Source organism: Culex pipiens, chromosome 2 (assembly GCF_016801865.2).
Source record: "Culex pipiens pallens isolate TS chromosome 2, TS_CPP_V2, whole genome shotgun sequence".
Taxonomy (NCBI): Eukaryota; Metazoa; Arthropoda; class Insecta; order Diptera; family Culicidae; genus Culex; species Culex pipiens.
In genome coordinates this window covers 223355346-223378549 of record NC_068938.1, presented here as the reverse complement: position 1 = coordinate 223378549, position 23204 = coordinate 223355346, and the positions used below count along the sequence as shown (strand labels likewise).

General features: G+C 42.5%; 3 protein-coding genes across 5 annotated transcripts; all 3 read left to right on the top strand.

Moving 5' to 3' along the window:
* The first annotated feature begins 5168 nt into the window (after window positions 1-5168).
* On the top strand, window positions 5169-13560 carry LOC120423704 (serine-enriched protein). 3 transcript variants are annotated; one of them, XM_039587606.2, is made up of 6 exons: window positions 5169-5275; window positions 5612-5739; window positions 6336-6682; window positions 7243-7281; window positions 8045-8632; window positions 8701-9020. In XM_039587606.2, exons 3-6 carry the CDS (start codon window positions 6353-6355, stop codon window positions 8881-8883), a joined length of 1140 nt encoding a protein of 379 aa, XP_039443540.1. In that variant the 5' UTR covers window positions 5169-5275; window positions 5612-5739; window positions 6336-6352; the 3' UTR covers window positions 8884-9020. The 3 variants fall into 3 exon arrangements, with proteins under 3 accessions (XP_039443540.1, XP_039443539.1, XP_039443541.1); XM_039587605.2 differs by having other exon boundaries at window positions 5612-5978; XM_039587607.2 differs by lacking the exon at window positions 7243-7281 and having other exon boundaries at window positions 5171-5275; window positions 5612-5978; window positions 8701-8751; window positions 8920-13560.
* Window positions 13561-16504: 2944 nt separating this feature from the next.
* On the top strand, window positions 16505-18497 carry LOC120423701 (putative polypeptide N-acetylgalactosaminyltransferase 9). The gene is made up of 3 exons (XM_039587603.2): window positions 16505-16631; window positions 16692-17783; window positions 17839-18497. The coding sequence occupies exons 1-3, from the start codon at window positions 16626-16628 to the stop codon at window positions 18430-18432; spliced, it is 1692 nt and encodes a 563-aa protein (XP_039443537.1). The 5' UTR covers window positions 16505-16625; the 3' UTR covers window positions 18433-18497.
* A 1229-nt stretch (window positions 18498-19726) lies between these two features.
* LOC120423700 (putative polypeptide N-acetylgalactosaminyltransferase 9) lies at window positions 19727-21827 on the top strand. Its single transcript, XM_039587602.2, has 4 exons — window positions 19727-19885; window positions 19980-20526; window positions 20581-21395; window positions 21454-21827. The coding sequence occupies exons 1-4, from the start codon at window positions 19859-19861 to the stop codon at window positions 21808-21810; spliced, it is 1746 nt and encodes a 581-aa protein (XP_039443536.1). The 5' UTR covers window positions 19727-19858; the 3' UTR covers window positions 21811-21827.
* The last annotated feature ends 1377 nt before the right edge of the window (window positions 21828-23204 follow it).

The following is a 23204-nucleotide window of genomic DNA, read 5'->3' as shown; positions in this document are numbered from 1 at the left end:
TTTGCAGTTTAATTTCGAGTATTAAACATGTTTTGTATCTATGCAACTGGTTAATGTTTGATTAAGGAAATATGATATTTATTCATAAAAATCTTGTAATATCCTATCAATCTCAAACCTGTAAAAATTTCGGTTGTAGCAGCTAATTCCAAGCTGTATCAGAGCAGACCGGTGTTATTTGTACACAACAATTATGTAATAATCTATTTGTTCTTGTGAAAATAATATTTTAATGCGGTTTTATGATTTTAATTTCTGAATAAATCCCACATATTCAAAAATTCGGTTAAAACTTCATTTTCAAAATGTTTAGCGGTTTGCAACCTTCTACAAAGTTGTTTCTTGTCTTATTTTGCACATTTTGATGAGTAAATGACACATGAAACACATCATTTGACAAGTTTCCTGGACTGATATTAAAAAGTTTCCAATAAATGATTAAGGATTTTAAAACAAAAAGCTTAAAATAGAGATATCTCAGAAATTTCCCGATGAAACATTTCGCTCTTAGAAGCATTGGAAAGCTGAGAAAATTTCCTATAAGACACATTTGAAAGTAGCGATGACTATTTTTTCTCCTTAAGGTTGCCCAGAAAACACGCCGTGAGGTGGTAGAATAGGCCAAATACTACCGAAAACAAACATTAACTATACAAGATAAATGCAAATTAAAATACTTAAAATAAAACAAGAAAAACATAAAACAAGGGAAGTGAAGTTTTTCGTAGAACAAAAGTTGCTCAAAATGACCTTCTGAACACGGGAAAAATAAAAATATTCGAAATAAAATCTGGGCAGTAGAGGGTTAGTTTTCATCCGGACAGTATGTTTCTGTATTTTTAAGGCAAATTGTACAAAGTAATGATTTTCATTCGGTCGTCTTAGTTGATTCAGCTCTGATTTTCAAGGTAGGGTAGGGTAGTCATCAATGAGACACTTTTGGTTTTCAACTTTCAACGATTTTTCTCCCAACTCAATCCCTATGGAACGTTGAAAGAAATTTGAAGAAATATTAGTTTTGGTGTTAATGGCAGCCTACGAGCGAAAAAGTATTTTTTGTCCATAATTTACTTTAAGACCTTAGAATCAAACATTTATGAATAACTTTTCAAGGGAGCGTCCATAACCAAAGCCACTATAATGGCAGACGTGTATCCAGTAGACACACCATTCTCCCAAATAACGTCATGATTCGAAATCCGGACACTTAGTAGCATAAAATTTTCGTTATAGCTGACAAAACATCATGTAATAAATTGGAAATGTAGAAAAATCATCAGAATGTAGTATTAACAGTCAGTTTTAAGAGAATGCATGCAAAATATGTCTTTTCTAACAATTTTTCATCAGAATTTGAAAATTAAAATGACTTGTTGTGCTTCGAATCCCGGACACTGATAAATGCTGATTCGAAATCCGGACACTTTTGCTTCGAATTCCGGACACTCATTTTTGCTAATGAATCGCACAACTTTGGACTGAAATGTTAGTGAATGGCATTCTTTAGGTCTCAAATAAGCTGTTAACATCAAAACAATCGATATTTTATATAAAAAAAAAGAATTTAAGGAAATCAAAACCATAAATTTCTGCTTTGCCTTTCCGGTGCTTCGGACGCCTATGAAATATTTCACGTGAAATGTTTCGCATTTTTGGTAATCTTATAATTCAATTTAATTTAATTGTTTTGACATTAACTACAGCGTTCAAACAAACTTTAAATGAAAGTTGATGTTAAAATTCATCAAATAACACAGTTTTGACATTCATAATGCGAATTTATATCCACATAATTGATAAAACAAGATGAAGTGTCCGGGTTTCGAAGCGTCCGGGAATTCGAATCATGACGTTATGAGCCTGATTGGTTGAAACTACGACTTGTGAGAGCAATTTTATCATTGTTCCCCGTGTCTCATTGATGACTTCTCTACCCTAATTTCGAAGAAAGATAGAAATCTGGTGGATTTGGTTAGAAAACTTTTTATTTAAGTTTCGTTTTATTCTTAAGAATTCAGCACAAAATGCACGATCAAGACAATGTATTAAGCTTCTCAATTCTCAATTTCGAATCCAACGAGATTCAATTTCAATTCAATTCTGGTTTTATTGATGAATAATCAAGATACAATAAGTTCATTTAAGTACATAACAGAGTTTTGGGGTTCCTTTCAGCTGTGAGTTATTTCAAAATTCAATTGGAAACTCTAATTGCAATTAACTAAGGATTCAACAAAAGATAGAAAAAATTCAAAAAAAAAAACTATCTGTACTTGCTAAGGAAAGGGGATAGTGAGAGAAGAATGCTTAAAAATAGATCACAGTAAAATGTTTATCCATTATAGATATACTTAATCATAAGTTCGCCAAGCGCCATAAATTGCTCCGCCTTGTTACGGCAGGTCTTGAACCGCGTCAGCATCTCCCCCGCGAGAGCAAAAAACTCCGGCAGGGTGAATAGATCCTCGCCAGTTACTTCTTGCTGCGCCGAATTGCCGCCAGCGGCGACGACGCTAGCAAATGAACGTCCCCATCCTGGAGGAGACGCTGAGTTGCTCGCTGGGACCGTACGCTGCTCAGCTGCAGGAACGGTTGTGCACGTACTTCGATGAGGAGGGCGGGACGATGCTGATTTCTTCTTCCTCTTTTCCTGCTCCTCGAGGTAAGCTTTGCGTGCGCTGCATCCACGGTAATTACTGGTATGATTACCTTCGCAGTTGGCGCACTTGATGCGCGGCTTGGTTTGGGCTGCGTCATCCCCCAAATCTGCCTTCCGTGGCAGTGAACACACCTCAGAAAGGTGTGTGCCTCCGCATTTCACGCAACGTGGCTGAAGGTTGCAGTGTCGCGAGCCGTGGCCGTATTTCTGGCAACGGTGACATTGCGCTGCGTCGTTCGGGTGTTTCGAGTAAAACCGCCAGTTTACCCAAAACCCGTCCAACGTTTTAATCCGCCGCAGGTCCTGGATCTTGACGGCGCCGCGGTTGAAGTACAGCAAGTACAGCGTGTGCGTACCTGTCTCCGTGGTCTTGCGCGAGAGCACCTTTATCTCCCGCGGTAGTACTTTCGCGTTTTGGAGGTGTTCCTCCAGCTGCGAAATATCGCGATCCATATACCCGCCGAGGACAATTTTTACGGGGACGTCCTCTGCATGGCTAAAAGTGTAGTGCCTTATCCCATTTGCTTTGAGAGTCGCGATCACATCGGCAAAACTTTTTTTGTCGAGTGTGATGACTTGCACTGCAGTTTTGCCTAGCTTGAGCGAATATTTATTGCCCTCGAGGAGCTCATCTATATCGTCTGCGAGGTGGCCCAGACAATAGATAGGCGGCGGCCTTCGTTCTTTCGAACGCGTTTTGTTCTTCTCCTTTGCGCTGGACTCAGGAGTGTTGCTGTTGTCGTCTTCGTCGTCACTGCTGATTTCGACATCTTCTTCCTCTTCCCCGCTGAGGGGCTCGTACGGGTTGCTGGTTGAAATTCCACCCGTTGATTTACTGCCGTCGGGTTTCGGCGCCTTCACCTGGCTCGGGCCTGCTGCTGCCGCAGTCTTCCCACGTGTCAACACGGGACTTCTCGGGGCCACGATGCCACGTGGTCGGTATTCGGGATGCAAAAGTGTATTGTCGATGACACTTTCGCTCGTTTTAGCGATGACGGCGGTTTTGGCGACGGCTTGTTTACCACCTTTTTGCACTCGGCCGGTGGAGGAACTTCGCGGATGTTTCGAGGCCGCACTCGAGCTGCCACGACCCCGGCCGGACTTCGGCATCTCGGGTAGGCAGTTTCGCGGATAAACACGTAACTCGCGACGTTAAAATCGAAAAAACTTGGAGAGCGTCGAACACCGTGTTGTTGCTGGCTCTAACGTTGCCAGGGTTGATGATGTATTAAGCTTTCATTTTCATTTAAATAGAATGCGATAAAGAACATCACTCGTCTTCCCCAGCAATCCTGACCATTGAAAAAAGTTTAACAAACACCAAAGCAGCAATCGCCATGCAAATCAAGCCTACTGCGATCAGGTGGCCAGTCTCGACCTGCTTGGTTCGATTGGTTCTGTCTTTGGAGTAGAACGCGCCCACATGTCCGATGAATTGCTCCAGTCGCAGTAGGCACTGTGAACGACACGAACGATCCTGGGATTTGCCCAGACGGTTGGAAGCTTCAAACAGGAAGTAACTTCCGTTATTTTGCGATTTGTTACGGCGACTCAGCGAAAAGTAGAAACTTTCCTGAAAGATCAGTTGGTACACTTGATTTGGGTGGAAAAACGCCCCGTTGGACATGTTCAGGTACTGCCAACCGACGGTGAACGAACTTTCGAAGGCAATGCTGACGCAGCGGATTCCGAGAGTTCGTTGCGCTATGAAATGAAGGGTTATGAAGTCATCTTGACAAGCGATCCTTGTCGTGAAGAGCAGCAAGTTGTCGATGAATATTAAACGTTTGCTCATCCGGTTCTGAGCGCATGATTTTCTTGTTGCGACGTAACCGAAAAATGATAAAAAATCTTGAATGTCTTCTGGTGGGTTATCACTTGAACCTGGCGATACTGAGATGAGTTCTTGTTTGGAAGATTTTTGAATTAGAATCTGTTCAACGTGGCCTGGAATAACTTGACATGGTTTAAGCTCAACAATGAAGTTCCTTTGTTTACACTCTATGCAACTCTTTGCAGATGTAACTAACAGTAATGAAAGTGACCAAAAAAGGGTTCTTGTTCGGAACATGGTCGAACTTGAATTAACTCCCGTTCACGTAATCGAAGCGAGGCTTGGACACTTTTAATCCCTTGCGGATTTGGCAATATACTGTACGTCATTAGCAAAGGTCAAGCTGAGTATTATGTAAATTAATCAAAACGTAAGTTTCCTTTTTCAAGGAAACTGTCATCTTAAGCCTTTGAATCTACCAACACGTGCTTCGTCGAGCAAGAAAAACTGCTGACGCAAATCTCTTCCAACTAAGCGAAATCTGCAACCGACATTTCACTCTTCCGCGTGACATCCAAGCAGGCGTACCTAATGTGAAACTGTCTTATCAGTTGGCCCTTGCCTCCTGCTTAACCTGCTCGAATTGAGCCGCGGTCACATGGACCCGTCGATAACAGCGTGACAGCGTGACAACAGAGCGGGAATATCCTTGAAAATGGGAGAACATGCGCTCTGAAACACTTCTCGCAAGTCTTCTATGAAGTGGGACCTTGCGAGCCTCAACTGGTCATCAGTTCTCTTATCACCATCGAGCTGTTCACACGGAGCTTTGCTTGGCCAAGGTAAAACCTTCATTTTCTTGCCATTTTGGGGCTGGGAAAAGTGAGGAAAATTTGAGCTTGATTTTGGGGTTTTTCCTGCTTGTTGGTTGATTTTTCTTGCTTCAACTGTTAGAAATGTATCACGTGATGTGATATTTGTTAGGAAAAGGTGAAATTTTGCGTGCTAAGATGAATTTTCATCATGTGAAAAAATCTTGTGAAATTAGGGAGTGAATTTTCCATAAGGCGTAGCGCCTTTGCTGTAAGGCTTTTCTCACTTTTCCTCAGCTTATTCCACTGTTTTCAATAATCTTTATACTTTGAATCGAAAAAATAATCGTTTTCATCAATTTTCAGGCTCAAATCTTCATCAAAGTGATCCAGGTGGAAAAAGTGAAAATTTTCCTGGTCGCCATCCGCTGGAGCAGTAGGCTGTGCGTGCGTGTGTGTGTGCGTGGGGAAAAGCTTCCTCTTGCGTTAGCAGTGTGAGTGGAAGCAACACTTGGTTTCCTCTCGCTCTCGGCTGGAGCGGGAGTGAGAGCCGCGGAGAGTAAAAGAGAGCGCGGGTTGGTCGTTCTCTCCCGCGTGGAAAGCGTGATAAGATTTCCCGACCAAACCAAAACAGAATCCAAAACAACATTTCCATCACCACCACCACCATCACCTCTCTTCCCCCATTTTTCCTGAGCAGCCGTTTACAGAAAAGCTACTAAGATTGCAACAGGTTTGTTTTTGTTTTCATCACCACACGAGAGTGGCTCGTAATCGCATACTGCGATGCGAAACAGTAATGATATTATAATGGGATGTTGTATTCTCGTTGCTGTGCGTGTGTGTGTGTTTGTCCCACCTCATTTAGAATGCATGAAACGGGAAGAAAGAGCTTTCGTCCAACGCCTACTTCATGCTTCTAGACCGGAAGATACTCGTTCGACGCTTGAGAGAGGATTCTTCTCGAGCATGGCAATTTAAATCAATTATTGTTCACTTAGATGGAAAACTGTTGGGTCGTGCTAGCGCGCTCAACCACATAGCTGAAATATTAAAGTGATTTTCTTTTCCTTTTTCTTCACCCAAACAGCAATAGAAATAACAGCTATGCCTGAAGTGTTGCCACTTTCTGGCATGGCTGACGCCGAGCCGGACCTGTCGACGTTCGAGAACAAGTCCGGCCTGGCGGAGGACATGAAGTTTCTGGCGTCGATGCCGGAACTGTGCGACGTGACCTTCCTGGTGGGGGAAACGCGCGAGCCGGTGTGCGCCGTGAAGGCCGTCCTGGCCGCCAGATCACGCGTTTTCCAGAAAATGCTCTACCAGGCTCCGTCACCGCAGCGCAAGAAAGAACCTCCGCCCAGGGAGAACAAACTGCGGCTGTTTCTGAAACGCTCGTCGGAACCACTGCTGAACCTGCAGAACGCAGCCCAACAGGTGAGTGTTCGAGCGCACAGCCTACTGAGCCAAACTATACACAAGACCACTCTTTGAACAGTTACTGGTCAATTCGAATCAAGCTTTTCTATTCAACTTTTACCATAATTAATCAGTAGAGTTCTGGTAGAACGGTTGACCCTAAAAATACCAGCCCTTTTGCTAGTTTTGACTAAGCCGTTCAAAAACCTATATTCAATCCAATTAGATAGCTCAGTTCATGCAGCTTTAATCACACTTGCTTTTGTAAATACCTTTTGTTCGTTCAATAATAAAAACCTGCTTCCAAGCCAGCATTCCGTTGAAATAAAAAAAAAAAAGATTTACTTACATCCAAAATCAAGACAGAAAAAAAACACTTGTACATAACTCATAAAATTAACAAATATTCCGTGTCGTAAATGTTCCGTTCAAAGTATATCTTTGTAATTTTCCCGTCCCTGTTTTTTTTCTTTTTGGCGCTACCAAATCAAAACTACTTCCATTGTTATCGAATCCAAATCAATCATAAATCAACCCATTTTCCATCAAACAAAAATCAAAATATCACCACTAAATAGCGCAGCGGCTTCAATCAACAGTTGGCGCCTATTGCCGAGGTAAACGGACTTTTCCACCAAAAACATGCAAATCTCTCCTTGAAAGAATCCAAAGTTTTCCTCCTTCTCCGTCTGTACTACCTTCTCTAGAGTAAATTGCATCTCGTTTTAGCAAAAAGTTTCAAAAAATGCATGAAGTATCTTTTTGCAGACCTATTCCTTTCTGAGTTAAAGTTGCAAACATAAACATTAAATTTGTCGTGTTTGGGCATGTTTTCATTTCAAATCTAAACATCTTTAGCTCCGTAGTTGAGAATATTTACAAAATATATTGATCAATGTTATTAAAAGAATATTCTTTACAACATTTACAAAAAAAAAATTAATGAACGAGCTTCACGAATTAAAAAATGCTGTGAATCACTGAATATTCTTTTGATTTACAGTCACGAACAGCAGTAAGACACGTATAGTTGATAAGTAGATTATTTGCATGCCTTAATTATCCTTCTGTTAGCTTTATCAATTTATCTTATTAGTCTCTTACTAACAGCAACTAAATCTATCAGAAAACTGCTACTGACTGAACCTTTTTCCAGCTATATCACAGCTTGCACCTGAGACTGCACTGCGAGCCAAACCATACAAATCTCTTCTACCAAATTGTGCTACCATTCTACCTCTTGTATCGCACTCAATAGATATGAAAAGATCAACTTAGATTCACTGTGTCAAAGTTTTGAGAGTCTAGCTAATGATGCATTCTAGTTCAACCTCCAACTCAAAATAGTCACCCATTTTCTAACGAACTTCTCATCCCCAGCCGGCCGGCCAGCAGCACCAGACGCTGATCATCGAAGAGTTCGAGCCGGACGTGTTCCGCCAGCTCATCGAGTACATCCACACGGGCTGTGTCACGCTGCAGCCGCGGACGCTGCTGGGCGTCATGAACGCGGCCGATTACTACGGGCTGGAGGAGTTGCGCCGTGCCTGCGGTGGCTTTGTCCAGTGCTGCATCAACGTGGACACCGTGTGCGCCCTGTTGGCGTCGGCCGAGCGGTACATCCAGTACAAGTGCACAAAGAGTCTGGTGCAGAAGGTGCTGGAGTTTGTCGACGAGCACGGCAATGAGGTGCTGAACTTGGGCAGTTTCACGCTGCTGCCGCAGCACGTGGTAAGGTTGATCTTGGCCCGTGAGGATCTGCGCGCGGATGAGTTCACCAAGTTCCAGGCGGCACTCATGTGGAGCAAGAAGTACTGTGACTCCAACTCGGATCCGCTCAAGGAGGTGATTGGGAACTTTCTGGAGTTTATACAGTTCCACAAGATTCCCGCCAATGTGCTGATGCGGGAGGTTCATCCGCTGGGGATCGTTCCGTACTCAATCATTATGAATGCGTTGGCCTTTCAGGTGGGTGATGATTGGGTGGGGGGTTGTTTTGGGGACCGTCAGTTCTCAGTTGTTACCTTTTGTTGCAGGCAGACCCAACAAGTGTGGACCCCGGAAAGCTCTCCCCCAACTCCAGTCGAGTAAGGAGGGCACGTCAGTCGCATGGTCGTTCAATGTCCGTACAAAGTTCGTTGGATCCGTACGGTTCCAATACTACGCTTAGTTCTAGCGGCAGCAGTGATCCAGCTAGTGGACCACCTCATAGCAACTAACAAAGGCTAAACGGCCCCTCCTCTCCAACTCCAGAGTCATCCAAATCCCACCACCATCACCATCACTCGAAATCACTCCCAAAGATCCGCAAGGCCAAATCCCAGAGTTTCCGAACCCGACGTAGTCCATCGGAACGCAAGAGCCACGGTTCATCCACACCGTGGAACTTTAATGCCGATCAACGCAAGAGTCCCGTAACAACGCTTCAGCAGCAGATTCAACAACACATCCCAAAATCACCGGGAAGTACCTCGGCTCATCTCGAGCACCGTAGTTCGATCAGTTCTCAGAAAAGTCCAGCCCTGTCACGGCAGGGAACGCTCAGATCGTCACATCGGCGCAAGAGCAGTCTTGGTGCGTCGTTGAATCTCAACCAGGGCCGACGCAGCCCAATTGGTATGCTGAATGACCGAAGTCCCCAGGGACGGAAAAGCCCAAACCTTCTCATCACCGACCAAATGTACACTCAAAGTTTCCAGGTTCACCTGGACCGTCGATCACCGACGGCAATGTCCCTGTCCGGTAGACGGAGTCCGTCGGGGCTGCGATCACCCTCGGGATTGCGGTCACCCTCGGGATTACGGTCCCCGTCCGGATTCCGATCCCCGTCAGGTTTGGCCAGTCCATCCGATCGACGCAGTCCGCTCGGATTCAACCTCCAGACCGAGTATTCCAACATGCTGCAGAGTCAGAATGATCGTTTCAGTCCCAACTCCCTCAGCAGTCACTCAGCTCAGGATCGTCGTAGTCCTACGACCCACTTGCCACCGGAACGCAGCAGAAGCCCAATTGGGTTCCAGTCGCGGTACGGCAGCAGTTTCTACGGCGATCGTTCGACTCGCACTAGTCCGACAACTCACACCAGCATTCCACCGATTACCATCTCGAACCCATCGGAGACGTACGACATCGTACAGAAATCGATGGAATCCCAGCACAAAGCCTCGGAACGTTCTCCGCTGAAACCGGAGGTACCGCTCGTACCGATGTCTACCTCCTCCCACGGGGCCACAACGCCTGGTTCTGCTGGCTCAGGCTCGGCCACAGGGACACAAGAGAAGAAGGAAAAAACTAGTGTGATGCGAGAAATTCTAGCATTCGTACGGAAGCCCTCGAAGAAGGTCACCACGAGGACGAGCAAGTTTGCGGCCGCCTTCTCGAGGGCCGAGTCCGCCACGGGAGCTCCTTTGCTACGGCAGAGCACCTTCTCCAGCATTCAAGCTTCATCAAGTTGCGCCGGTCGCAACGCCATCACGAAGCAAATGTCGGAAATTGGCTTTGAGCCGATCATGTCCTCGTTGAAGCTGAAGAGCGTCGGATCCAAGATGTCGCTTAAATCGTTGCGGAAGTTTAGCACCGAAAAGCGGGACAAAAAGTCAAGCGGAGATGAAATAAGCGACATTGAGAGCAGCGATGGCGGGAAGTTGGAATCGTCAGGAAGTCAACAGCAGGACGAAAGATTCGAACTGGAGAACGTGCACTTTGAAAAGGTAGGTGATTCGTACATAAAACACGATCAAATCAAAGAAGAAGAGAGTCCTCGAAGTTCGCAAGATAGTGGAGATGCCGACGATGGCAGACTGAAGATCACACCCGTCAGCGAGATCAAGAAATCGTTGGAGGCACTGTTTACGCGGCAGGAACCGATCGACGAAGCCGCTGAAGATGCACGCAAGGACTCGGAGACGATTCAGTGTCCAACGTTCGAGATTGAGCCACCTTCGCGTAGGGCATCGTTTGATCCTCCACGCTCGCCGTACCTGGAAAACCTCCGAAGTTTGAGCGATACCGATCACGAAGGAACTCACCACAGCCGGCTGGATTCCGGTGGGGACAGTTTCGAGCTGGTCGATACGACGGATCGTCGCGGTGAGAGTAGCGTCAGTGATCGTCACTCGTCGATGGACACCAGCTTCGACATCAGCCGGTACCATTCGACAAGCTACGAGGATCAAAACTCTAGCTTCGAGCTGGTAGAGCTGGACAACTCTCAACGAACTTCAGCAAAAGATGATAAAATCTCACCGTACGACATACGGAAATCCTCGATCGAACTCGTTGACGCGGACACCTTTCAACGGTCGTACCCGGAAGGTCGCAAGTCTTCGCTGGAGACGCACTTTGATCTCGCGGAAGGCTATCAACCGACCAGCCCGCGCAGTGCGTTCACCGTAATTCCAAAGGCTCGCAAGCAGATCTCGGAACCGGGTAGAAACCGCGATCATCACACTCCCACCGGCAAGGCCGGTATGAAGACTCACTACTCAGCGCCACACCGTGCCAAATCTCCACTCTCGACTCAGACCTCATCGAACTTCAGTTCACGGGACAGCTACGACTCGATTTTCGAATCGATGCCCCACTGTGAAGTACGCAGCCCGTACTCGGAACGAGAGGGCAAACATCACTTTCCACTGCCTCCACGCAAGTTCTCCAACGAATCTTCCTCGCGCTTCCTCTGTACCGACAAACGCTGTGCCTCAATCTTCGAACCTCGCCCAGCTCGTCTTTCGTCGACCCACCTGGACACGTCCAGCGGGAGTGAGTTCGAGCCACCGTCGCCACGGCGGGCGGCCAGCGCCTCACCCAAGCATACCTTCACCTTCCGGATCGTGCTGAAGAAGGTGGACAGCTCGCCGGATGCCATCTGCCCGTCGGCGGAACGACGCAACCGGGAGAAGATCGACAAGCACAAAAGGCGCGACAGCCGGCGCAAAAAGCTGCTCGAAATCGGCAAAAGCTTCTAAGTAGGCTGGGAAGTTCCCAAAGCAATGGTGATTGCTCAAAAACACGCATTTCGCGATACATTTATTTCCTCGTGTTGGTATTGTGCACATTTCATGATTCAAATCGTAAAATTATTTTTCAAAGTATATGCTAGATGTTTTCCAATCAGTGAGCTGGATTGAATAAATCAGCATCATTTCACGTCCCCTTATTTAACTTTACATTTAATAAAACACACATAATTCTCTAGTATTCAAAGAGAGGCAATATTTTCCACTTTGTATGGTGTCATGTTTCATATATTCACAAAAATATAAAGAACGGGAGGCTTTCGGTGAAGGATCGGCAATCAATCTACATTATTCAAAAGAGATCGCTCAAAGCTTCCCGAGATCCAATAATTCTAAATATGACAAGTTTACAATTTTATCGTACAGTATTTATGAAGCATGTTATAACATCAACTTTCACTGAGCGCAAAATATACGACAAAGATTACAATTTTAAACAAATTTAACAGTACACAAAGTAAAACACAAAACCCTTACGAAAAATAAAGTGTTCAGAATATACTAACAAAAACCGGGTAAGACTCACGAGCAGCAGCAGCAAAGCGTAGCATCATTACACTAGCAAAACAAAATCATATTGTTGTACTAATCAGAGTGAAGAAGACATGTTATCCTCCTCGAAACCGATGGCTGTCCTGTGCAAACAGAAAAGAAGTAGTAAAATTCGTTATCAAATCGTACAGTTTCTGAAAAGGGTTTAAATCTCCTGTTTAAAACTAATGTGCACTTTATTCATCTAATGAAAAAAGAGAAGTAAAACAGTTATTCTATAACACAAACACGAGAAAGGACATTGAAATATCAATTTCGGACATCAAACAGCATCATCACCATCATCACAATCGCAGTAGGCATTGAGTGAATTTGTTTGGTTGAGGGTTTCTGTGGCAACAGACTATGTTTCACACACACAAACACGTCAGCAGAGGAAATTTGGCGACAAAAACGGGGATCAAAACTTCATGGACCACGCACTACAATCAAAAGCAAGATATCAAAAAAGATAACAAAAAAAAAACAACTTACTTATCTGTAAACTCAACACTTAATTTTACACTCGAGTTCGTCTCCCGTGGGAGTGGGTGGGTGCATCCTTTGCCCGCTGGACGACGACGAAACAATGCTGGACAATGGGGCCGTACCGAAAAAATAGCTAGTAAAACCAAGCAGGAAAATGCATTTATTGTTCCCTTGCGTGATAGCTTAACAAAAATCATCCAACCTAACACAGCTTGCACTTGCTGGAATGAAACGCAAAAGTTTAAAAAAGATGTTTGTTTTCTATGTCTATCGATAACCATCCAAGTATGCTGTCTGTTGTTTCGCCCCAAGAACAAAACCAAAAAAAGCGTAGCCTCCTCCGACTGTGTCGTTTATGTGCCAACCAGAGTTACTCGTTGATGTTTTATCGGCAGCAAGAAATGAGATCAATGTCCTTTTAAGTAATCTTAACCAAAACCAAAACAAATTGTGGCATGATATAAAATATACAGAAAAACAAAAGTATTAATCAAACAAAGTCAGCTCCTCAATGAGAAACCAGAAAACATCAGTGACAAATCTAAGTGTGAATTTCAAAAAAAAAAAACATGAGATGATGGATAATTGTTGAATGACCTTATTTACAACCAAAAGACGACACAGAGCAAGTCATGAAGCCGATTATATCGATTATTACCATTCCCTAAAGTGACATTATTCTATACTGAAATAAAACAAAAGAAAAATACAAATACATTCATAAGCAAACAGATGGATCTTAAATGGCGGGATTATGAACCTGGAGAGAGACACAAATGTTGCGAATATTAAATGAAACAGTAAAAGTCTTTATTCCACACACATCCAATATTCGGTGTATGTTGATTGAAAAACCTAGAAACAAGTGTTTTACTCGTTTAGTTGAGAAATCCGACCGTAAATTTATACAAAACCTTACTTTTAGGAAACAACTGAAATCGTTATGTTTTGTCGCATCTTTTTTCCACTCTCCACACAGCGGCCCTTTCTATCTCTTTTCACACTCGTTGGCAGCTGTTTGACGTAAACATAACAGCAAAATCCAACACCACAGTCCAGTTATGATCGATGGTGACAACCCAGATAACAAACGAGTGTGTGCACACCCCGACAGAACGCTCTGATGACTGATGTTATCTATGGTAGGTGTTGCAATTAAGAGCGATACAATTTGAAGGAAAAAAAAAGTTTGTTTAAATTCAATTATACGTGCATGTCTTTTTTTAGATTGTTCACGTTTTTTTGGTTAACCTATTACGGTTTAGAGTTATGTTGAGAAAACTAAACTTTTTTTTTATCGTCGGATGAGCCAGAGAGGACGTTTAGATGCATCGCGACGATAACAATGTGTTAAAATGATAATTTGGGAATACAAAATTTTCCATAATTATTATATAAAAAAAAGCTTCTGAATAATTATAATAATTCATTTTGGGCCAATTCGAAGTGTTAGTCTTGATTTAAAAAATTTCAAAATTCCATCAGTTTCATTGTTTCTATATATTTAAGTGGCTGTATTGCAGGAACGAATAAAATAATCTTCACTATTTCTTAGAATTTATAGGATTTTATTCAGCTAGTAAAAAACATATTTTCACAACTGGGCACTTTCTTTAAATTGAAAATTGAATAGTTTTAGTTTCTCAAACTCTTGGCTTTAATTTGAAAACGGTGCAATTTTCAAAAAATACATATTTTTCAAGCGAATTCTTTTTAACAAAAAATTGAACTACTTTTTCAGTTAAAAAAAACATATATATAAAAAACCATATTCAAAAAAATGCTGCACGTTTGTCTTTCTGACTCATAACATGTCATTTTTGGTACCCTAATATGTATTTAAAAAATCGAATAAATGGTAAATTTTGCAATTCAGCTGTAACGAAACGGCCGACTTTTTACTACCAAAAATAACAGAATGGAAAATTAATACCTTTCAATACCAGTGCTGAAAAGTAGACCTTTCAATACCAGTGCCGAAAAGTAACATTTTCAATATGTTTTGTTTTGAACGGTGAATTTACTAAACACATGAATGTTTGACATAAAATTCCATTTAAGACGCTTTTTTCAGGATTTTTTCAGCACTCGTCGTATTTATCCAACTTGGTAAACCTCGTTGGATAAATGTACGACTCGTGATGAAACAATCTTCTTTTTGCAATTTGTTGCATAAACAACTATTACAAAATGTAGTCTTCATGTAATTATTTTTGTTGAAAAGATCAGAAAATTTTAGAAATGTGTAATTTTTCTAAATAAAAATCGAACCAACAGTTTTCAAGATATCGTCTGTGGAAAATTACAGACTTATTAGGTAACCCTTTTTTATGTACTGGAAAAGGTATAAGAACTTTATTTGGTTTAATTCTTATATTTTTTGTAGAGCGTTTAATTTCCCGTCCCGGGAAAAAAAATCCTGGGAATTCCCGGGATTTCCCGTAAAAATCTATTTCCCGTTTCCCGGGAAATTTGGAAATTTCCCGGGAATTCCCGAAATTCAAGCGAAAGTATACATATTCTCCACTTTTTGAAACCAATTTTGTGAAATTGCTCTGAAAAAAATAATAAAAGAAGAATCTCAACAAAAATTAGCTCAATTCCAGTTATTGTTCAGTTCTAATAAAAAAGAATTAATCGGAGGATCATAAAATTTTAAAATAAGACTAATTTGATTTAATATTAATCTTAGAAGCATCTGGAAATAGATCTAGCTTAATGAAAATAAACTTTTAACAAAATTGAGATTGTTTTCGTTTTTGTTTATCATGATCAAATGAGATGAAAATTGAATTATGTAGTATCATTAAATATTTCAAATAGGTTTCTGCAAGAAGAATTTCTTCAATTTGTTTAATACCTACCTACTATTCAAGACATTATAATATGAAGTAAAATAATTATGGAGCACTGATGCAACAATAGGTGTTAGGGTTAAATTTGAAAAAAAAAAATGAAGAATGCTTGTAGAGTACTGTTAATTTATCGTACATTTGATCAAAATCATGGTTTTTGCGCTGTGAAAAAAATTTCAGCCGAAGTCAATTATAAACCCCAAAACCATGTGCCATAATAAAACCATAAAAAAATCATTGAAAAACTACTTTGTATTGTTTCAGAGGTGCCAACAAAATATTTTAAAAACTTGTTTCTAATATTAAAAAAATTAGTTGTTTGAAGTATAACGAGAAGTAAGATTTTTCAGGAAAAACTAAAAAGCTTTACTATTTTAGTCAAGAGCTGAAACCAATAAGATTTGTTTGAACAAATTAAGATCATTTTTTGGTTTAATATACGATTTGATCTTATAAAATCAGAAAAAATATACATTTACTTGTAGTTGTATGATTTTCTACATGCAGTCAAGCTTTTAATTGATCTTCACATTTATTTTAACCATTAGAGTCGCTGTCATATACAATTTTAATGCAAAATATTAATCAAACCCAAGATCATATCAATTTTCAATAAATTTAAAATTTCCCGGGAATTCCCGGGATTTCCCGGGAAATTGGTTGAAAATTTTCCGTTTCCCGAGAAATTTGTAACCCCGGGAAATTGGACGCTCTAATTTTTTGTCTTATCTTATGTCCCGGAATATTAGAAACCCAATTCGATTTCTGTGTGAGGCTTATTGTCCAATTCTCAAAGTCTCACAGAGAAAATTGCAGGAAATTTTGTGAGCCTTTCAAAAATATTTTTTCAGGGATAATACAGTTTGTTTGTTATTTAACAATTTGATAAATTTCAAAATAATCATCTGATTAAAGGTCAAAAAATATACCACAATTTCTAGCGAAGCAAGCACACAGTGCCACGATTAAATTTCCAGTTGATTCAGCAAGCGCCCCTGCTTATCAGTCGCGATGCAATGCTTGCTGTGATCGTACCGGTATCGCACTTCTCCAGTGCCAGCTGAAAGAATGCGGGTTAGTTTTTGATGATAAAATTGTACGTTTTATTTGATTAATTTTGATTAGTTTTTCCAGGCGGTGCCACGATCCGTATTTTCCGCTAAAATATTCTTCTTTGGCGTTATAGTTTTGCTGCTCATAACAATTTTATACGCTCATTTGTACAGCAAAACTGATCCACTGGAATTGGTTCATCACAGTGCGAAATGGCACCATTATGTGGGAATGAACTCGGAACCAGGATTAATAGAAGGAAATCGGACTCCCCCCGGGGATATGGGCGCCCCAGTCGTGCTTGCCACTGACATCGATAAGGCTATTCGACGCCAAATCAACGACGGCTGGGCTCTGCAAGGGCTGAATCAGTACGCGTCCGACCTGGTGTCCGTGTTTCGCCGACTGCCGGACATCCGCGACGAGTGGTGCAAGCAACCGGGCCGTTTCCGGCCGGAATTACCACCGGCCTCGATTGTGGTCGTATTCTTCGACGAGGCGTGGTCGGTTCTGGTCCGGACGGTGCACTCGGTCCTGGCTCGTTCCCCACCGGAGCTTGTTAAGGAGATTATCCTGGTGGATGACTTCTCCTCGTTGGCACACCTCAAAACGCAACTCGATGACTACTTCCGGCCGTTCGAGAAGGTTCGGATTCTTCGCGCCAGTGAACGTCTGGGACTGATCCGGGCCAGGATCTTGGGCGCAAAAAGTGCCACCGCGGAAATAGTGACCTTCCTCGATGCCCATTGCGAGGTTATTGTTGGATGGCTTGAGGCCCAGCTGGATGTGGTGGCCGCTGATCCTCAGACGATCGCAATCCCGTCGATTGACTGGATCCACGAAGAAACGATGGAACTGAACGCGCAAAACTCGCAACTCTACTTTGGCTCGTTCGACTGGACCGTCAACTTCCAGTGGAAATCGCGAGCGGAGAAGAAGGTCAAGCCGGAAAATCCGGTCGCCCCGTTTGATACTCCGGTGATGGCCGGTGGTCTGTTCACAATTAACCGGACGTTCTTTGAACACTTGGGGTGGTATGACGAGGGGTTCCAGACGTACGGAGCTGAAAATATGGAGCTGTCCTTCAAGACGTGGATGTGCGGCGGTTCCATGAAGATCGTCCCATGTTCTCGCGTCGCTCACATCCAGAAGCGAGGTCATCCCTACCTAGCGGTAAGCAATGTCATCAAAAGCTCTCAAACAATAAACCCAACCAGTCCTATTCCAGTCCTCCCCGGGTGGCTTCAACGCCGTCAAACGGAACACGGTCCGGCTGGCCGAGGTGTGGCTGGACGAGTACGCTGAGTACTACTACGATTCGTTCGGAGGGCGCAAGAACCGGGGTGACTTTGGGGACGTGTCCTCGAGGAAGAAGCTCCGAGCACGGCTGAACTGCCGACCATTCCGGTGGTACATGGAGACGGTCTTCCCGGAGCAGTTCGACCCGAGCAAAGCGATAGGTCGCGGGCAGTTTCGCATCGGAGGGGGCTGTCTGGATTGGCCAACGAAGCTTTCGGTCATCGGGTGTCACGGGCTCGGAGGGCATCAGTTGTGGTTCTTTACGGCCGATGGAGAGATTACCCGGGAGGATCACTGTATGGACTTTGATTCAAAGAAGTTAGAGATGATTCGGTGTCATAAGCAGAAAGGAAATCAGATGTGGGTTTTTGAGGAAAAAGCTGGACATTTTAAGCACGTGTATTATGAGCGTTGTTTGGAGTGGGATGGAAATGAGCTTAGAATGAGTGAATGTATTGACGGAGATATGAGGCAGAAATGGATTTTGGAACATTACGAAGCAAAGAACTTAAAACTCGCGTGAAAACTACCTCATGAAAATGTGATACCTTCCGTTCAAATGTTAAATAAAATTACGATTATGTTATATTTGCTTTTTTTAATGATTTCTCATTTTTATTTCAAAAACAATCTTAACGCTCACAGTTATAAAGCTGAGAACCACGTCGAAATTTGTCATTTAGCGTTTACAAAAAATCAACGTTTAACAAATTTGTTGTTGCTTTGTAAACTGAAAATAGTTATAGTTTTTACGCAGTCGAATAAAAGATTCCTTTTCTTGATTCAATTATCCGAAGGTAAAATTTCCCGAGGCCTTCGGATAATCGAGTCTGGACTGTATTTAGAAATTTTGCAATCTTGTTATTGAAATACAACTGTAAACTGGTGTGAAATGCATTTCAAAACACTTTTTTCATTTAATTGTTAAAACCACGGGTTGTAATTTAGCTTTTTTTTATTGTTTAAAAGGAATGGCTCAAAACTCCAAAAATAAACAATTCAAATCGTCTGTGTGAAGATAATTAAATGAAATAATAAAAATAATTATCTCTTCTTAAAATTTGTGGATTCCTTTCAATTTATGCTTTGCTTTCAAGAAAAAAACTTTTCAGTTTTCCAACTACAACATTCATGTAGAAGCAAAACTAAATCAAAAATTAAATTAATTTCTAGGCTTTTTTTATTAGGTAGGACCTAATAAAAAAGTCTAAACTATTGTAAACATTGAGTGTATCCCGTTTACTCCGATGGAACTTGGCATAAGGTGTGAGAGGGATACACTCAATGTTTACATTTGTGTTTTTAAGCTCAGATTTTTTGAACAAAAATTTTGGAAAAAAATATAAGCAGGCGTAATTTTTTCCTCATCCTGTCATATATATGTCATTGTTTGTTTTAACGAGATTGATGTTCGTATTTGATTAATTTCGAGAAAACATTATTTAAAAGTATTTGGAAACCCAAATGGGCATTTGGAACACCAAATGGGCATCCGAAGAATAAAACAGGTAAGTTACAATGAAATTGTACACACAAAAAAATGGTAATATTACATTTGGAATGGTAACAGACTTTTGTATAATTTGTAATTTAAATCGGGAAAGAGTGGTTTTTCTGTGTCTTGCTTTCAGAATTGAGAACGGTGTTCAAGAGCATATTTTTCCAGATATTAATTTTGAAAAAATAATGAAAGGTGTTTGCAATTTTTACAAAAAATATGTACCTTTCTTTCCGTTCACCACTCACACAGCCGCGCTCTTTCACGTTTGATTTTTACTATCTACCTTAACGTGATAAGAACGAAATTAGATAAGCCTCACACAATCGCGCACGAATTTATGGCCCAATCAAACATAGAGATATTCGGAGGTGCAACCACCATTCACAGTTTGGCCATAAACAAGAGTTCACGCGTCTGCTACGATTTTGTGTTGCTGTTATAACGAGCAATGTATTTTGGTACTATCATCGGCAAGGTAGGCGCGGAGTGGAGTTTTTGGGGGTTGTAAATCATTGATAGAGATTGAGCTGATGCATCGCCTACTATGTTTTTTTTTTCATTTGCAACAGAATTTGACCCGCTGCTGGAGGAACCACCAGACGGCTCTTATCTGCATACTACTGTTGAGTGTAATCGTCTTGTTCGCCGGTTATCATCGCTCGATGAGCCAACGTATCGAGAATCTACGGCTTCGATTGGAACCTCCAGAGTCGCACGTGTTCGTTGGCGAGGGTGGCTCCTCGATCCACGAGTACTCACCGTTCCAGCTCAATCCAAAGCTGCCACCCCCTCCTGGGGACATGGGCGAACCGGTTGTTTTACCGGCGGATCTTCCCGATGCGGTCAACGAGCTGATTGAGCAGCAGTTCAAGCAGCACGGTTTTAATCAGTACGTGAGCGATCTTATCTCTGTGAGACGACGCCTTCCGGACTATCGGGACGATTGGTGCAAACAACCGGGCCGGAACCTGGCCCATCTGCCTCAGACAACGGTGGTTGTCGTGTTCTACAACGAACCGTGGTCGATTCTGGTGAGGACGGTTCATTCGGTTTTGGAGCGGTCTCCTCCGCAGCTGCTTCGCGAGGTTCTGCTCGTGGATGATTACTCGTATTTGCGTGAGTTGAGTTGGTCAAAGAGTGATACTTAAAATAATCTGTGTTTCATTTCAGCGGAAACTAAAACTCAACTGGACGAATATTTTGCTCGGAGTCCCAAGGTTCGTATTCTGCGAGCTCCAAAACGTCTAGGACTCATTCGAGCTCGTCTGCTTGGCGCGAAGAATGCAACGACCGAGATTCTGACCTTTCTGGATGCCCACTGTGAGTGCACTCTAGGATGGCTGCAGCCCCAGCTGGACCGGGTAGCCCGAGATCCCACGACCATTGCCGTCCCCACGATCGACTGGATCGACGAGCACAACTTGGCCTTCGTGTCGAACAAATCCCTCGGCTATTACGGAGCAACCGATTGGGGGTTCCAGTTTGCGTGGCGTGGTCGCTGGGATCGGAAGGTTCAACCGGCAAACAAGCTGGAACCGTTCCCGACGCCCATCATGGCCGGAGGCTTATTCTCGATCAACCGGACCTTCTTCGGCCATCTCGGGTGGTACGACGAAGGCTTCGAAATCTACGGCGGTGAAAATGTGGAACTCTCGCTCAAGGCTTGGATGTGTGGGGGACGGATCGAGACGGTTCCGTGCTCACGGGTTGGCCACGTCCAGAAGGCGGGTCACCCGTACCTGCGAGTGGAAACTACCGACTGGGTTCGGATCAACACGGTTCGCGTGGCCGAAGTGTGGCTCGATCAGTATGCTCAGGTGGTCTACGACATGTTTGGGGGGCCACAATTTCGCGGAAATTTTGGTGACGTTTCGTCGCGCAAAAAGCTAAGAGAATCTCTCAAATGCCACTCCTTCCGGTGGTATCTGGACAACGTGTTTCCTGAGCTGGACGACCCGGAAGGTCGTGGGGTAGGCCATGGTGAAGTAAGTAACTGTAATACAACATCAACTTTCCAAACTAAAATCACGTTTACCATTTCAGGTCATCAACTTGGCAGCTGGCGCCACCCGTTGCCTTCAATATCCGACGGCTGAGGGCACGTTCGGGCTGGAACGTTGCAACGGTGACTCACGCCAGCACTGGGTGTACAATATGCTCGGGGAGTTGAGTACGAACAACACGTGTTTGGATTTCACCGGAACGGCGCTGGCCATGTACAAATGTCACAAGATGCGAGGGAATCAGGAGTGGCGCTACTCCAAAGAGAGCAAGCAATTTACCAGTGTGAAACATAATTTGTGTCTGGGAATTGATGAGAGAAGTGCAGTGACTGTGGAAACTTGTAATACTCAGAAAGAATCTCAACGGTGGAAGTTTCCCTATTTGAACCTTGAATGAATAAACGAATTATAACAGGCATTTGTTTCCTTAGAAAAGGTTAATATACCATGCGCCCCCTTTAAATTATCTCAAATTGGTTGATTTTAAAGGAGACGCATAGTTTTTTAAGTTAAAACGTTGTTTTAGTATACCAAGGCAGTAGATAAGGATTAGTTTACAGAACGTTACAAAATATATTTTTTACCCAGCTATTCGATGGAATCATGACAACGTTAACAGAAAAAAAATGACAAGCGGTAAGTGTTGCTGTTGTAAATGAACCATGATTACATGTATTTACAAAAATGTACAAAAAAATATTGACATAACCACACAAATTTAGTTTATCGGTTCTTAATTAAGCTTTCACCAGAATTACATCTAGATTTAAAAGTTCTTACAATATTTAGAATGCTACCTTGAGCCATTGATACCGTGAAGAAATAAACACGCAATGTTCAAAACTTTTGGAGGCTGTGGATACAAAAAACGTGTGTCCCGCCCGTGTGGATCAATCGGACCGCGCACTGGACTCACAATCCAGAGGTCGCCGGTTCGAATCCCGCGGTGGGTGCTCTAAAATTCTTTGTGTAAATATGGGTATTCGGTGCCGTCGCTCCGTGCCATACTTTCATACACTTAGGAGCCCAGGGCGGCGAAGTCCTTGCAGATAAAAAGGAAGACACTAGTGGTTGGTACTAGCAATGGTGGCCGACAGCTATAAAGTCAACTTCGTTCGGATACAAAAAACAAGGAAAATTTATGTGATTTAATGGGGTTCTCAACACCTGGTAACTCTAAAATTCACGTTCAATGCAACATTAGTCAATGTTTGACTTATTTATAAATAGGAACAAGTTTAATAAGTTAACACTATTATCTAGAATGTTTTCCCTGAGAAAGGACGAATTTTAGAAAAGTGATCAAACTTCATGAAACACTTTTTCAAAAGGTACCATAAGCCAAACCTAAGTGGCGATAGGGGCCACGGGCCATACAACACTAAAAAATGTATAAAATAAAAACCATGGTACGGGGATGGAGAGTACAATGTGTCTGTTATAATCACACGTGGTTTATTTATGATTCCTGGAGATAAAAATTCAGCTTATGTGTGTTATGAGCAGAAACTTGCAACAGAGCCCACAAAAGACCCGGGGGTCGTTAAAGAGGATTGATTTGCTTTTTTTTTGTGTTATGCCTGCTGTTTAATTCTAAAAAACTATTTAACTTAAAAAAATACTCGTTCTACATACATATTAACTCTTTTATTTCTAACAGTTGAATTCCAATATCCACAATATCATATTTCAGAAAGAAATCTTTTGTTTGGTTTTTGGGGAGGAAAAAACAGATTATAATAAAAAGGTTTAAATATTTCCTAGACATTTGCTTTAAAACGTATCCATGTC